General features: G+C 39.8%; 2 protein-coding genes across 3 annotated transcripts in view; both read left to right on the top strand.

The window, feature by feature from the left end:
* LOC128015459 (protein kinase C alpha type) overlaps positions 1 to 4,222 on the top strand; it is a 105,537-nt gene extending 101,315 nt beyond the window's left edge. For both annotated transcript variants that reach the window (XM_052599291.1, XM_052599292.1), the window contains one exon: positions 201 to 4,222. In XM_052599291.1, coding sequence (XP_052455251.1) covers positions 201 to 365 — 165 coding nt within the window. In that variant the 3' untranslated portion in view covers positions 366 to 4,222. The remainder of the gene's footprint in view (positions 1 to 200) is intronic.
* A 1,246-nt stretch (positions 4,223 to 5,468) lies between these two features.
* The window catches only part of LOC128015460 (voltage-dependent calcium channel gamma-5 subunit), a 35,670-nt gene continuing 23,741 nt past the window's right edge, over positions 5,469 to 17,397 (top strand). Inside the window, exon 1 of the mRNA XM_052599294.1 lies at positions 5,469 to 5,636. The gene's annotated coding sequence lies outside the window, so the exon portion shown is untranslated. The remainder of the gene's footprint in view (positions 5,637 to 17,397) is intronic.

Here is a 17,397-nt window from a genome sequence, read left to right on the forward strand (position 1 = left end):
AACTTTAAACTATGTTTGTTGTCTGCATTACAATGTGTGTTTTACAATGTGTTTAACGAACATTGCACTGTGGCATTTGTGTATCTGTATGTGATATGATTAACACTATAAATAAACTGTCAAAAGTAATCTCTATCTTAATCTCTCTCTCTCTCTCTCTCTCTCTCTCTCTCTCTCTCGCTACCTTTTTTTTTTAATAGTGCGGAAAGGGGGCAGAGAACTTTGACAAGTTCTTCACACGCACACAGCCACAACTGACCCCTCCTGACGAGCTGGTTATCGCCAACATCGACCAGGCTGAATTTGATGGATTTTCCTTCATCAATCCTCAATTCATCCATCCCTCCATCATCAACAGTGAATAAAATGGAAAAAAGAGGGAATGAATGTGAATCTACCTACAACCCCAAAGCTCTGCCCTTGCCTTTACCCTTTTATCTAACAAATGTTAAATCAAAACCACAACTCACGTCTTAAATCAAATCATGTCCAGGTTTTGTGTTTGTTTTTTGTTTCTTTTTATCTAGTAATTCTTCACTTTTTCACATCATTTCAATGTAGGCCAGTCAAAGAGTTTACCTTAATGATTGAAAACAGATTGAAAGATTTTTTTTTAACACTTAAACTCTGGTTAGGAAGGGCTGTTTACATTACAAACTGTTTGTTTGACTTCGTGCAGACCAGTATTTAAAAGTCTATATAAAAAGGCCATCTTATCTCAAGCCCCTGGTGGCTGACACAGCATGATTTTGCCACATCTTCCCAAAGCCGAATAACAGAAATAGAGTTGTGTGCTTCCTAAGACTTCCTAAGTCTTCCCATTCAGGATTTCTAAAGGTAATCGCCAAAGCCAATGGGGTTTCTGCCTTCCCCTTAGCACTGTACCAATTTATCTTTTTACAGATTTATTTTGGTGTCAGTTTAAGTACTCACTTTTTGGAATCGCCAGTGTTTTTTCAGTGTTAGTGTCGTTAAATATTTTAAATAAAATACTAAACATCTCTCAGTGTAATATTTGCACATATTTCAGGTATGACATGACAACTTGGCTCTCCAGTTTAACACTTGTTTGCATTTTATTTTTGTTCTATGGCAAAAATAAGGGTGCCAAGAGTTTTTACAATCCACAATCGGAGCTTTGGATGCATGAAATGTTTAATGTTTCAAGGTTTAATTTTTATTTTATTTTGTGTGTGTCTGTGTGCATTTAGAATGGTTTGGTTTTATTTAACAGTAAACACATATACACTTTTAACCATAAAAAATGACAGAATAATAATGGTATTACCTCATTATCCCTTTAATTCACCAAATGTTTTTAAAATATCCTCTATTTTGCCATAGCAGAAAATATCCTGGGAACATAAGAAAATGTTGTGTGTATGTGTGTGTTTTGTTTTGATAATGAGAGATATTATGAGAGGCAGAAATATTTAAGTGTTGGCATTTATGTCAAGCTCTAATTATGTTGTTCTCAAATTCTCATTGTCTGCATACAAGTAAATATTGAACAGTAAATGTTAATATCTGCTATACCTGCAGAATAACCTTTACATCATGTTTGGATTTAACACAATTGACGATAAAATGTAACATCGTTATGTCATATTTATCTTCTGCTTCAATATTTTGGTTATACTTAATAAAACATGCTATTTTAACAGTATAAGAACATTTTTAAACTAATTAAATGTGATTTTGTTAAATTACAAAGGTGAAATTTCTGTGACACTAGCAAAATTACAACTGAGGGAAAAAATGAAAGCAAGTTTGCATTAACTCTTAAGGAAATAGTTCAAAAATGGAAATACTGTCATTATATACTCACCCTCAAGTTGTTCCGAACATGTATGAGTTTCTTAATTCTGTTGAACACAAAAGAAGATAATCTGAAGAATGTTGGCAAGCAAACTGTTTTTTTTTTTCCCTCATAATATGGAAGTCTACTAGCATCTGTTTGGTTACCAGCATGAATAAATGGCAGAATTTTCATTTTGGGTGAACTATCCCTTAACCCTAAAATGGAGGTACAATTGTTAGTTGGTTTAATGTTTTTAGTTACTTTAATAGTCCACATTTCAACTATCATTGTCCCTTTTAAATGTGTAATTTTGTATTAACCACATCATTACACAGTCAGCTACTATAATGCTATTCTTCAGGTAGATATTTGTGTAATTGTTGTTATCATTGGTGTGTACTGTTGTAGACATTGTAATATGACCTTGTACTTTGCATAATGAAATCCTTTACAAATGTGCTTTCGCCATTCGATTTTTCAACTGTACTTTGCTTTTGGCTGTTATGTGTAATCTGATTGGATTACATTTGAAAGTGTGAGCTGATTGGCTGCTGTCATCCTTCTATGTTCTGATAACTAGCATTGTTTGCATGTTTTGGAATGCAAAGGATCCACTTGAAAAGATTTGTGTGTATTTGTGAGGAATGTTTTGTTATCAATGGAATATAAAATTGAGATTATAAGATTATTACAGCATGGAGTATGAACAAGCCAGATACATATGAAAGATTTGTCTCCATTCACATATTTAATAGTGTAACTCTCAGTTTCAATTATTTTAATGTCTTGATATTGTAGTTTGTGAGATTATTTATGTTCTTCTTCCCATCTTTTTCTGCTGTTAGAAGTAATGCATATTATGTAAAACATTTCAGAATTAGATGAAAATAACACATGGAACAATTGGCTTGTTTAGATTTTAGATCACAGGTTTCAGTTTTCTTCTAGCACTATAATATACTTGCCAGTTTTATATTTTCCCCTCTTTTTTTGTCACATAATGGCAAATATATGGCCCCATAGTTTAGATCAACTCACTTCTGTCTTCTCTATTATTTGTGTTGATTTAACAATGTTAATCTTGCCGTAAAATCCCATCAGTGCTAAATACGTCTATGTTGAAATCATATGCAAACTCCCATCGTTCTTTTCGTGGGTCTTTCCAAAAACCTGCTTTGCATCAGTGCCATACTGAACCCAGCAAGACCAGTGTTGCACTAACTGCGTAGCCACAACGATGTTTGCCAGTATTGAATCCAGTATTATGAGCACTGGTCTCATGTAGCTGTACTGTTAACTCAGTGCTGCTACTTCTCTTGAGATCGCATCAGTGTATCTCTTGCTTTGTGTATCTGACATTCAATCATGTGTACTACCTTGGCTGTTGTAAAGAAAGTTGCATAGCCATTTTTTGAAAACAGGTTTAACATGGCATGCTTTGAGTTTCCTCTACTGTAAGATGATCCATATGCCTTACCCAGTTCTTTCTATTCCTGTGATGCTTAATTAATGATTGAATACATGAACAAATGGATGAATGAAATGTTAACATTATTGCTTGTTTGCCTCAGTTGTTTAGCTTTCCGGGGGCAGGAAAATTTCACCCAAAATTGGAAAGTTTGTCATCATTTACTCACCCTCGTGATGTTCAAAATCTGCATGACTTTTTTTATTCTGTGGAACACTAAATATTTTGAAGATTGATAGTAGTCAAAACTATTTTGGTTAACATTGTGTAAAAAAGATTGATCTTCTTCCACAGTAGATAGGAAGTCATACAGGTTTGGAAAGACATGGGAGAGAGTAAATGACAGAATGGGGTGAACGATCCCTTTAAATGTACTGGATCTGCTTCTTTAGTCATCTCTTGTCATCTATTATAATTGTTAATTGATTACAACCATATTATAAAAACAAGGTGGAATTACCTTTCCCAATTAGTCAGCCATTCATGTTTGTTCCGGTACTATTAATTTTTGTGTTTGTTGAAGAGGAGAGCAAGAACTTTGCTCCTCATCTTATCACGCTGTTTGTTCATTACTTTGTTGTTGTTTGTGTGTAGGTTGGATGGTACATCACCCTGTGGTCCTTTTGCTTTGTGTGATTCAGTCCACCTGTTTTATTTCTAACTGTTAAATGTATCATGTTCATTTAGAGGACAAAATCAACAGAATGCCTTATTTTGCTCTCTTTGTCTCTCAAATAGCAAGGCCCTGAAATTAACCCAAAGCACTATCTCTGTTCTTATACACAGTAATATTGATCCATAACATATAAATAAACCAAGTAAAATGTTGTATTTTGTAGAAGTGTATGTTAGCCCTGCCTTTGTTGTCTTAACAGAATATATGCTTTTCCATGCAATCCTGTTGCCATTTGTACCTAATGTATGATATTGCAAATAAAGAAGGGAAAATCAAACTCAAGTCTGTTGATGTCCCTTGTTGAAAATGAAGCTGACACTGCACCAGTGCAGGGTGCAGATAAAAAGTAATGCTAAGAGTCAAAAGAAGCATAAATGGTAATTATATATAGTTTATCCAGAAGCTCATGACATATCTGTTGGGGAAAAAAAAACAGCATCTGCTGGTTAGGTATATTTTGAAGTATGGATGCAGGTTTGAGCTGGTCCTTAGCTGATCATGAGCTGATTTAAGCTGGTCATGTGCTGGTCCTGAGCTGGTTTAAGATGGTCCTGAGCAGGAGCTAATTGCTTAGGACCAGCACATGACCAGCTCAAACCAGCAGCAAAGCTTCAAAACATACCTAACCAACATATGCTGTCATTTTTTCAGCAGGGATTATCAGTTACTGTAGACCAAAAGGATTTTTCCATTGACAGTAATATTTTTATTTGCAGTTAACACTCAATCAAAATTCCACACTGCTATGGGAAAGAAAACTATTTGAAAGTGACGTGACATACAGCCAAGTATGGTGACTCATACTCAAAATTCGTGCTCTGCATTTAACCCATCCAAAGTGCACAAACAGCAGTGAACACACACACACAACCGGAGCAGTGGGCAGCCATTAATGCTGGCGCCCGAGGAGCAGTTGGGGGTTCAGTGCCTTGCTCAAGGGCGCCTCAGTCATGGTATTGCCAACCCAAGACTCAAATCCACAACCTTGGGGTTAGGAGTCAAACTCTGTAACCATTAGGCCATGACTTCCAGACCATATACAAGATTTGTATGTGTGTCTGATCCATAATAAAGTATCTCTCTCTCTCTATTTATATATATATATATATATATATATATATATATATATATATATATATATATATATATATATATATATATATATAATAAATTATTTATTATTATAATTATTATTATTATTTGGCCTTTTATTATTATTGTCGGTTTCAATTTTACCAGACCCTACACATCAAGCTAAAAATATATATTATTTCGGTCTGACAACCCCCAAAGAAAAAACGTTAAAGTTTATAGCATTAATCAGCCTCCGCAAAGAAAACACCCATAACACATTACACCAAATCCAACATCCTTAACATAACAACAGTGATGACACAGACTTTCATCTACCTCAAACCAGTAGCTAATACAAGAGCAATGACAAAGTACGCATACAAACAGTCGTTGTCGGACCGTGACCCGTCAGTGACGTGCAGAGAGGTAGAGCGATGTTAGAGCATCACCAACACTAGCCCTGCATGATGTGAAACGCTTCTCACCATATGCATGTGTGACGGGTTCCAGAGGTTCGTCTGACTTCAGCAAACCTATCTGCTATGAGATAAAGGCTATTGCACAATTGCTCGAGAAGAACTGAAGAACGCGCGCTTAACAGGCACGTCTCAGCGCAGGTATGTGGAACTTAACTGTGTTAGAGCTTGTGCAGATTTCAACATGCTGTAACATTTCACAAGACTCGTTCAAAGACCACTGAACATCAGTGTAATCTACATTTTCTTGTTACATTTCTCACTGTATCCGAAACTTTTTTTCATGGATTTTATTTGCTGCACAAATAAAACGTAAAACAGGTCCTTGAAGACAAACAACACCACGGTTAATAAATACAGCAAATAAACATAAAATAAACGAGTCTACTGTCAATTCATGGAAAATGTAATTATTTATTTGTATTTATTATTATACATATTTTAAAATTAAAAATTTAGTCTATATTTTATAGAAAAAATAGTAGTAGGCTACGCTGATGAGAGAATATATGATGGCTGCCACAGTTCACAGTAAATGTTGTCGTTGTGAGCTATGTACCAAGGACAGTACCAAGGACAGTTCCCCTCTGTCTGGGAGCCTCTGGTGTGGGCTACGAGTTTGCTGTCATTCCGAATTTCTTCCCTCTCAGTTTTACGCTCCAGTGTCATATAGCCTACCGCCGTTCCGTTACTCTTAATTACAATACTAAAAACTTTTTTTCTCTTTTTTACTAAAGATAAATAAATAAATAAATGTGTGTGTGTACCTGGCATTCCATACAGTATGGGGACCAAATGTCCATACAAGTAGGCTATAGTAAAACCGGTCCATTTTGACCTTGTTGGGAAATTATTATTAATATTTTGGTCCCCATGAGGAAACAAGCTTATTCACACTGAACAGAGTTTTTTGAAAATCTAAAAATGCAGAAAGTTTTGTGTAAGTGGTAGGTTTAGGGTTAGGGTAGGGTAAGAAGATATAGAAAATGCATCTTGTACAGTAGAAGAACAATTGGACTGTCACCATAATGATAGGAATAGGCCACCAGTGTGTGTGTGTGTGTGTGTCCTACAATAGTGTTTTGTATCCTATAGCCAGAGCAATATGGGGATCCTATTTATCAGTAGCCTATTTGTTTATCCAATGTAGAGTTGAACATTGGAATTAATATCTATAGGCCTACCAGGTGTCAGAAAACAAACACAGACGTTGTCCAATTTAACATTCATAGACATTCATGTGAGCAATATCCCAGGCCCTATTTAAAATGATACCCTTAACTCTCATTTTCTTCCCCTGAGTATTCACTTTAGTTACATAACTTAGAAGCCTGCAGAAGTGGCACATAATGATTGCAATGTGGACACTCACAAGCATTGTTCTCAAAGCTAAAATGATGAATGGAATACCCTACATTCTCGTGGACTAAACATGTGTATGTGGTGGCCAGTGGGGTCCACAAGACCACGAGTGCACACTAATTGTGCCAGTTGGGACAGGACCCAGTCATGTGATATGTCTAGACGGTATGCAGCATCATCACTTTCCCAGCTGAACAAATACCCTCAGTCGGAATGAGTGGCAAAACATCCTGCAACATGGCTGCCTTGGTAAACTGGGAAAACGGAAGCAAAACAATTATCTGCATAAATTACAGTTGGTTTTAACAGTGCAAAAAGCTAGCTCCTTTCTTATTTCTTATTTAACTCTATTAATATACATGTTCTATATTAGATGTTTTTTGGTGTTTTTATATAGTATTCAAGCTGAACATTAACCATATGGCCAATCTGCAAAACTCACATGCAACAACTGTAAAGTTTCCAATACATGATATTATTTACACACTAATCCCACAATGTGCATTTTAATTACTCACAGCTATTTGTTGCCACCTGGCATTGTCTACTCGTCATTTGCATAAAGTTGTAAATGCACCATGCCACTGCTACTCAGTTACCAGAGCCACTTTAAGGCAAGCCTCTGAGAAAGAAAGAGAGAAAAAAAGAAAGAAAGAAAGTGTAACACTGCAGTACACATGGAATGGATATCAGTGAAGGGGGAGGCTTCACTACACCAAATAAACTGCTTTTGTGGGAAACCAGCTTATCACTAAAAAAAGTGTTTGTGGTTTGTGTTCAATTTGTTTGCTGATGTTGTTTTTGACCATTTTTTCCCCCACTTTTGATGTCATTTCTAGCAGGAAATTAGTATTGTAGTAATTCAATATGTGCTTAGTTATACCAAAAACACTCTGTTTTGTTGATCAATAAGCTGTTATACTGGCTCAGAAGTCCGTCTGAAATCAATTTGGTGAGGTCCCTTCATGCACAAATGCTGCCTGTAGAGTCTTTGCCTGATAGTTAGCAAGGCATCATATGCCTAAGTGATCAGGAGCAGCCATTCATTTTGGATTTATTGTTTAGACTTTACTCTGATTTTTTTTTTTTTAATAAGAGAAGTCACAGACAAGTTGGCTACAGATAGGATTCAGTTTAGCACTCATTCATTCAATAGTAACCGCAAACATTGATTCACTGTCAAACAGTGTCAAGGCTACAGTGTTATTGGTTATCAGGGAACATGTGTTCCAAGTTTCCACAATGGTAGAACCACAGACCTTCTCTGGTGTAACCACAGTCACCTCCACCTACCATCACGTCATGTGGATACCTTCGATATCAGCATGGCTTTAGTTCAGCTGTAGACACAAGAGCGCAGGTAACTGCCATGAAGAGCCATATCGCATGACTGGGAAAGTGATAGTCAGATGGATCAAGTATGTAAACAAATATGAAAATACAGAGAGTGTCCCAAAAACATATCTTGTGTGTGTAACTACTTTTTTCTTCCACAATTTTAACGTAAATTTTGCTCCCAAACCTCTTTTACAAATTCAACAAATACCACTAACAATGATGGCTTTGGCCACTTCAAAGTTATCGGAGTATTAGAGCAGCCACACTGTAGGCATTTGGTGTGTTTGTCTTCGTGCTATGCAGCACAGACCAAATAGTGTTTGACCAGATATAGTGGATGCAGTTAAAAATTTGGTTGGATTCAAGATGGTGTTGATGCAATGTCATTATGACGTGCCATTCGACCCAGAGTACCACGAGAATGATTCAGAAGCAGTCGCTGACTCATTCTGTGCAGTTTCTACAAAGCGACTGTATGGGTTCTAATGATGATACAGCTGTTTCAGTATTGGTTTTCATAATTGGCTTCATGATGATGTGTCTTCTGTTTATTTTGTTTAGTTGTGCTAAACAGGTGTTTTCAGCAAAAAAGTATTGTCGTGTAACCCTCATTGCACACAAATTCTTGCACTAATAAGGACCCTGGCTAACTACCCATTGGCACACTGAAGACTCTATCACTATCTCATTTTGAAGACTGTGCCCTTCCAGAGGTCACATTTGTCAGTTGCTTACAGCATCAAGGTATATTTCAGAAAAGCAACCATTGTAACATTTTCTGTTATTCCTCATGAGGTTGTACTATACATGCTCAAATTTTTTTCTTACTTTCCAATGCCAAGGTTGCTTTCTGAAATGAACCAGCCTCAGTGGCATATGTGGCCAATAAATGTGAACTGTGAAGTGCACAACTTTAAAAATGAGACTCATCATGACAGCATACATTGTAAAACATTTATCAACAACAGCAGTATAGATGGTTTCAATGGCAACAGCATTAACAAATGTAACTGTGCAGGCGTGCTTCTGTGGCCCAAACTTAGAGTCCATCAAGAGTGAAATTTTTCTGATAACAAACATAAATAAGTAAATTTCATTAGCTAGCAAGTTAAAACTATGACATTTCTGGCTGTCAAGCCTCTCTTCTCACAGCAGTGTTCCAGAAATAGAGATTTCCCCATTAATGCTGCTTTATTAGGCATTGCAGACAAGATAAAATGAAAATGACATTTTCTAAAGACAGACAATTTCCTGTAGTGATATAAAAACATACATGCTGCATCTTGATTTTGAAAAGTGCAGTGCTCATGTTTATTCAACAAAGTCAAAGCCTTTTAGAAAATATATTTGTGATGGTCAGTTTTCATAGTGGCGGGTTGCCACAAATAAATTAATGTATGGTAAACACTGGGTTGCATCCCACAGCACAACAACCTGAGCCCAACTTCAGTTTACTCTTAACCTTAACTGCATTTTTAGTCGGCACCATATTACTAGACACTAGCCAGACCGATAAACAAACACACACCGAAACTTAACTTCTGTGTGTTAACTTCGGGTTTGGTGCTTGTGTCTGATGAATATCATCTATTGATATCTGTCTGACATAATTTTATGATGTTTAAAGTACTGTACATTATGAAAAATAATCCCTTCAACATTTTAGTCAATAATTATTTTTTAACGTTAACAAAATTATATTTACTTCTGTGAGAAAGTAAGTCAAGTCGAGTTTTATTGTCATTCCACTACATGTGGAGATACAGTAGAACAAAATGTTGTGTCTCAGAGGACCACGGTGCTACATAAATAAATATACACAATTAGAACCTACCTAACTGTACATAACTAACTTACTGAAAGTAGTAATCGAACTATACTTTAACATACAACTATACAATATACTATAAATAGTTCACTGTACATATAACCTATGACAGATTATATAATCTCTTTGCATAATAATTATGCGTGATATTTTGCAAAAGAGGTATTTAAGGTTAAGAAGCAAATGGTGCAGTATGATTTGTGGTGCATGGGGGTGTGAGAGGATCTTGGTTTCAGGAGGTAGGGTTGTGAATGAGGGGATTGGAATTCAGGGCTTTCACAGCCTGGGGGGAATAGCTGTTGAGCATTCTCACAGAGTGGGCTCTGATGCTCCGGTACCATTTTCCTGATTGCAAGAGCTGGAAGAGATAATGGGAGGGATGGGTGGAGTTGATACTGGTGGCTTAACTCGAACATCGTGCAAGAAAAATGTCCAGAATGGAGGGTAGAGGGGCACCAATGATCTTTGCATCTGTGTTCACTGTCCACTGTAGGGTTAGCACACTCTCAGTGCTGTCCCTGTAGAATGTAGTCAGGATGGGTGGAAGGAGACTCTCTTTTTTACGTTGGCGCAGGAAGTGGAGTCACTGTTGCATTTATGATGAAATGTAATAAAATAATAGTTGGTCTTTTTAAAACTTGCCATTTATCATGCTACATGGGAATCAAGGAGCAAGGAGATGCTGTAGATTCATAAATGGTAAACACGGGAACTTTGAAAGAATTTACAGCTGACAGCAAACTCAAAACAGGGAACACTATTAATACAGTGAACAGGAAAATAAGAATACGAGGCACACCTGGAATCAAGAGAAACACATAGAGAACACCTGGGCTTAACTCGGGAACAGGAGCCCTCCGTGGGCTGAACTGGGGATCCGGAGCCCTTCCTGGGCTATGCTCTGGGGCCTGGGCCGACACGCTTCTTCTCACCCCTAGTTTCCTCTTCTGGATTGGGGGGAAAATGCATGGTCTGGACAAACACTGGATGGAACTCTTGGGCCTGAGCCGACACTGGAGCAAGCTCTGGAGGAGCGGGCACTTAAGGGTGCTCTGGAAGGCCCTTACGAGGAGTGGGTAAATGGAGTGAGCTTTGGGGCTGGCAGGCTTGCAGTATTAATGTTCGCTGGGCTTGCCACATTAATGTCCTTTTGGCTTGCTATATGAACCGGCGGCAGGCTTGGGTGAGTAGCAGATGGTGGCAGGCTTGACTTGGGGACAGCCGGTAGAGGGGTTCCGGTTCAGGATCGGAGACTCCGTGGGATGATGGAAAACAGCGTTGCTAGGATACAACACCCTTGCATAGATGACTGATTTGCCTGAGCCACGACAATAAATAATGCTCGTTCATACATGTGTAATGACATGAAAAACAAAAAACAAAAGACTTTTAAAACAAAACAAAAACCTGGGAAAAGCTAAATGAGGATCAACGTGTAACAAGGAGTCAGAGACGTTCGGATCCATATGCAGTACTTTATTTTCACGAGTGGTCAAACAGGCACAGATCAGAGAACAGCGTCAGTTATGTCAGGGGATATCCAAAATCAGCAACAGAAACAAGCAGAGATCACAGAGAGAATCACAGTCGGTATACACAATGCAAGATCAAACACGGAAGGAACAAACACAGGGAAACCGCTCGGAAATGCCAGACAGAACTAAACAAGACTTTGCGATGATTGAGAGTCCAAACACAGTTTATATAGGGGAGTGGTAATGGGGAACACCTGGTTGTGACTAACTCTAGGAACGGGATTTAGGGGAAATGGAGTTTGAGAATGGAAAAACAAAATGCCAGAGTTCTGAGTGGAATGCACTCTAATGGAGTTCATGGGCACTCCAGCTGAAGATCTCCAGAAGGGCAGTGGATCGGAGGGTGGAACAGGGGGAGGGACAGAGGGCCAGGTCCGTGTGGAAGTGGAGTGGACCGAGGCAGTGCCGGCAGAGCAGGAAGCAAGTGTGAAGCAGGCAGAACTGGAGGCCTTCCTGGGCTTAACTGGGGATCTGTATTCCTTCCTGGGCTTAACATGGGATCTGAAGCCCTTCCTGGGCTTAACTGGGGATCTGAGCCCTTCCTCAGCCTAACGTGGGGAACAGGAGCTGTTCCTGGGCCTAACGGGGGAAACAGGAGCCCTTCCTGGGCCAAACATGGGGAACAGGAGCCCGCTGTGGGCTTACTCTGGGAAACAGGGGCCCGCCTCGGGCTTAATACGGAAACAGGGGCCCACCGTGGGCTTAACTTGGGAACAGGGGCCTGCTGTGGGCCTAACATGGGGAACAGAAGCACGCCGTGGGCTTAACTCGGTATCAGGAGCCCACCAGGGCAGAGAAGGTGGAGCTGGAGCCCACCAGGGTGGAGCAGATGGAGCTGGAGCCTACCAGGGTGGAGCAGAGGACCACCTCAGCCGAGCAGACAAGACAGAAGCCCACCAGGGTGGAGCAGAGGACCAACACAGCCGAGCAGACGCGACAGAAGCCCACCAGGGCGGAGCAGAGGACCACCACAGCCGAGCAGACAAGACAGAAGCCCACCAGGGCAGAGCAGAGGACCACCACAGCTGAGCAGACGAGACAGAAGCCCACCAGGACGGAGCAGAGGACCACCACAGCAGAGTCGTTGGTACAGGAGAGCAAGTCTGGTCAGGTAGGACTGAAACAGAGAACATGAACAGATTAATGGTGGCCTCCGTGGCCGTGAGGAGATGGTTAGGGAGTTCCCAAATGGCCTCCATACCCGTTACAAGGCAGGCGGTGAGTTCATGGATGGCCTCCATGGCTGTGACATGACAGACAGTGAGTTAGTGGATGGCCTTCGTGGCCATGACAGGACAGAACGTGACTTTGTGGATGGATACTACTGACACCTCTGAAGGTTCTGCAGCAGTTGTCGCCACCTCTGAAGGTTCCACAGCAGTAACAGTCTCCTTGACAGCAACACAACAGGCGGAGCGAACATTGCTGGGTCCAACAGACAGGGTGTGACGAGGCTCTGGAAGTTCAGCTGAGACGTGACGTGGCTCTGGAAGTTCAGCTGAGATGTGACGAAGCTCTGGAAGTTCAGCTGAGAAGTGACGAGGCTCTGGATGATCTGTTGTGGTATGATGAAGCTCTGGAAGATCTGTTGAGACATGATGAAGTTCTGGAAGATCGGTACTGATTTGACTGGGCTCATAAAGATCAACGGTGACTTGACCTTGTTCACGAAGATCAACAGTAACTTGACTTTGTTCACACCACTGACTGGAATATGTTTAAGGAGACGGCCACATACAATAACACCACAGACCTCCAAGAGTACTCCGAGACACTGTCATGTAAAAGTCACAAAGACCATCACTGTCCAGGCCAACCAGAAGTGATGGATGACAGGGGAGGTCTGCAGACTCCTAAAGATGCATAACGCTGCTTTCAGAGCTGGAGATGAGGTGGGCCTGAGGACAGCTAGGGCCAACCTATCCCGCTGCATCAGTGAGGCTAAGAGACAATAGTCCAGGAAGATGCCCATCAGTTCAGTGGCAGCAGAGACACTCGGAGCCTGTGGCAGGGGATACAGACCATTACGGACTACAAGCCCCCACAGGGGACCTGTGACAGCACCATCTCCCTGCTGAACGCCTTCTTCGCTCGCTTTGAAGCACAAAACAGCACCATGGCACAGAACAGAGTCCACCAGGTGATGACACTGACCCCGGACAGCATGAGGAGATCCCTCAGCAGGATCAATGCATGCAAAGCTCCGGATCCTGACAACATTCCTGGGTGTGGAACTTCACAGACATTTTCAACATCTTGCTTAGTCAGGCTGTTGTCCCCACATGCTTCAAAGCTACCATCATCATTCCAGTCCTGAAGAAGCTGTCTCCATCCTACCTAAATGACTACTGTCCAGTTGCACTTACCCCCATTCTCATGAAGTGCTTTGAATAGCTAGTCATGCACCTCATCGAGAGCCCAACCCCCCGGACCCGTTCCAGTTTGCATACAGGTCCGACCGTTCGACCAATGATGCCATCGCAACTACCTTCCACTCAGCACTCTCTCATCTAGAGAAAAAGGACTCATACATCAGAATGCTGTTCATAGATTTCAGTTCAGCATTTAACACAATCATCCCTCAACAGCTTATCCACAATCTATTCCAGCTGGGGCTCAACACTTGTCTGTGCAACTGGCTGTTAGACTTACTGACTGGAAGACCTCAGGCAATATGGGTCGGCAGCAATACATCCAACACCTTTCTTCAGGAGAATGCACACTCAGCATGCTCCTCTGACCATCAACAATGTGACTATGAAGAGAGTGTGCAGCACCAAGTCCCTGGCTGTGCACATCACAAAGGACCTCTCCTGGACTGAGAACACCTCAGCACTGGCCATGAAAGCAATGTCTCTACTTCCTCCGCAAAGTGAGAAAAGCCAGAGCCCCGGCCCCCATCATGTGCACCTTCTACAGATGCAACATTGAGAGCATCCTGACTAGCTGCATCACTGTGTGGTATGGTGTCTGCAACACATCCTACTGGAAGACTCTTCAAGGCTTAGTGAGAGCAGCTGAGAAGAATGTTGGTGTCTCTCTCCTCACCCTTCAGGACATTTATGGAACCCATCTCACCCGTAAAGCCCTCTGCATCGCAGGTGATCCAACCCACCCGACACACAGATTCTTCAGCTGGTCTCACAGACAAGCAAACTGAAGGACAGCTTCATTCATCAGGCTGTCAGCAAAACTGAACTCCCTCCTGACCTTGAACCACCTCCCCTCTTTTTCCCCATGCACCACTGAACTCTGAACCTCAGCAATGAACCCCGACCCCCACCACCACTAGCTCCCACAAACATTAAAGGACCTGCACCAGACGCTTTGTACAGCATTGGTTTGCTCACTACCTCATTCAGCATTGACATTTTAACCAGACTGTTAACCAGACTAACCAGACTAAATAAGCTCTTTTGCACTAAAATAATTATATCTGCAATGTTAACTTCACTGGTTTGCACTCTGTCTGCCATGTGCCTTGTGCTGCTTTACTTATCTTTCTTTTTTACATTACCTATTTGTATAGTTGTACTTTATATTTTATTATTTTATGTTCTACTGTTAGTGTTATCTGTATGCAGCAAGGGTTTGAGAGTAACGCAATTTCAATTATATGTATGTATGTACTGTACATGTAGAAGAATTGACAATAAAGCAGACTTGACTTGACTTGAATACAGTTGTTCATTGTTAGTTCATGTTATTTCAGAGTGCATTAACTGTTAACTAGCACAACTGTTGATTTTAAAAATGAATTAGTAAATGTTTAAATGAACATGAACTAAAGAAATAATAAATTCTTAGTTTGATAACAAAAGACTTTAACTAATGTTAACTAATTAATCTTATTGTACAGTTTTACCAATATTATTGTACATTCTTTCCAGTTTTATTGTGTTACTTTCAGTAAAAGTGGGGTTATATTGTTGGTTTGTGTTTTTTTTTAAATTCAGTATCAGTAAAATTGAGTTAAATTTAAAAAGTCTTACAAAATAAAAGTATATTATTTAATAAAATAATAAATAATCATTACAAAGCATTTTCGGTTTTCAGCCAGGTGCATCCAGGATTTTCTGTTTCCGTTTCGGCCCACAGTTTTCATTTCGGTGCATCCCTAGATGTAAGACTACATGTTTTATTTAATTTCATTTAAATTTAACAGTATTTTCATTTTAAATGCCCCAATTGCTGAAGGGTCTGAACAACTTTTTTTGTATAAATTCAAGTTGCACTGTAATATCACAATATATCACAGAATAGCGCAATATATTTAAAATAGCAATAATATTGTATCGTGACACAAGTATCATGATATAATCATATCGTGAGCCCTCTGGTGATTCCCACCCTTACTGGATATCCGGTGACTTCAGTGACCATCTGATCTGGATACAGACTGGATCTGGTGGCTACGGTGACCTCGGAATAAGAGAGAAACAGACTAATATTAGTGTAGATGCCATTCTTTTAACTATGTAGCAAGTACATAGTGTGTTACGGGAAGTGTTCCCAGTTCCGTGTGTTTTAATTAATGCAGAGCAAAAGTCTTTTAACGGATTTGAAATATTAGAAATGTGCCAGCTTAAAGAGATGCCAGGTTAAAGTGATAATCTAGATTTAAACTGAGTGTCTCTGCCTCCCAAACCATGTTAGGTAGGTTATTCCAAAGTTTGGGCACCAAATAGGAAAAGGATCTGCTGCATGCAGTTGATTTTGATATTCTAGGTATTATCAAATTGCCAGAGTTTTAAGAACACAGCAGATGTGGAGGACTATAGTGCAATAAGAGCTTGCGCAAATACTGAGGTACTATACCATTCAGGGCTTTATAAGTAATAAACAAGATTTTAATATCTATACAATGTTTGACAGGGAGCCAGTGCAGTTTTGACAGAACTGGGCTAATATGGTCATACTTCCTGGTTCTAGTAAGAACTAGCTGCTGTATTTTGGACTACGGGTAGCTGGAGTTTGTTTATTAAGCGTGCAGAACAACCACCCAATAAAGCATTACAAAAATCTAACCTTGAGGTCATGAATGCATGAATTAACATTTCTGCATTTGACATTGAGAGCATAAGTCATGATTTAGATATATTTTTTACTGGACTTAGATTTAGATATGATCTTGACTGGAAATCCTCACAGATACCATTTTTCTCTAAGAAGAAATATATTTGTGAGGATACTGCCTTTTCTAGTATTTTGGACAGAAAAGGAAGATTTGAGTTTGGTGTGTAATTAACTAGTTCTTTGGGATCTAGTTGTGTTTATTTTTTTGCCATGATACATACCCACTAGTGATGGGATCCCGCTTTTATATAATTATTTGGCCTGCCCCAGCCGCCCCGCAAATAAAGTAAAATTTCTTTACCCGCCCTGCCCCGTGCATCGGAGACATCATGGAAGTTACGTTGCTACTTAATTTCGTATTGTAAACTTTATCAAAGAACCTAATAAAATATATATTCCAAAATATAAATAAATATTTAAAAAAAATAATTTAATATAGGCTATGGGTAATTGCTCTATGATGGTTCGTCCATGAAAAAATCTTTTAGGTCAACAAATCGTTCTCGTTCACGTAATCCATTGACTCATATTTCTCGTTCACTGAAGTTCCTCCCTCCACAGCAGCGCGAGCACGGTGCTATTAGCAGCACATATGCAGCTTGTGAACAGCTCAGAACACATTTAATCCCCGATTTACTAATGTGAAAATATTATATATGAACTGTTTGAACAAGCAATTAAAATGTTAATTATGCAAGAAAACCTTGTGCTTTGTTCATCTGAACAACTTATTTAGACTATTTCATGCGATTATCCACACATT

Source organism: Carassius gibelio, chromosome A6 (assembly GCF_023724105.1).
Source record: "Carassius gibelio isolate Cgi1373 ecotype wild population from Czech Republic chromosome A6, carGib1.2-hapl.c, whole genome shotgun sequence".
Classification (NCBI taxonomy): domain Eukaryota; kingdom Metazoa; phylum Chordata; class Actinopteri; order Cypriniformes; family Cyprinidae; genus Carassius; species Carassius gibelio.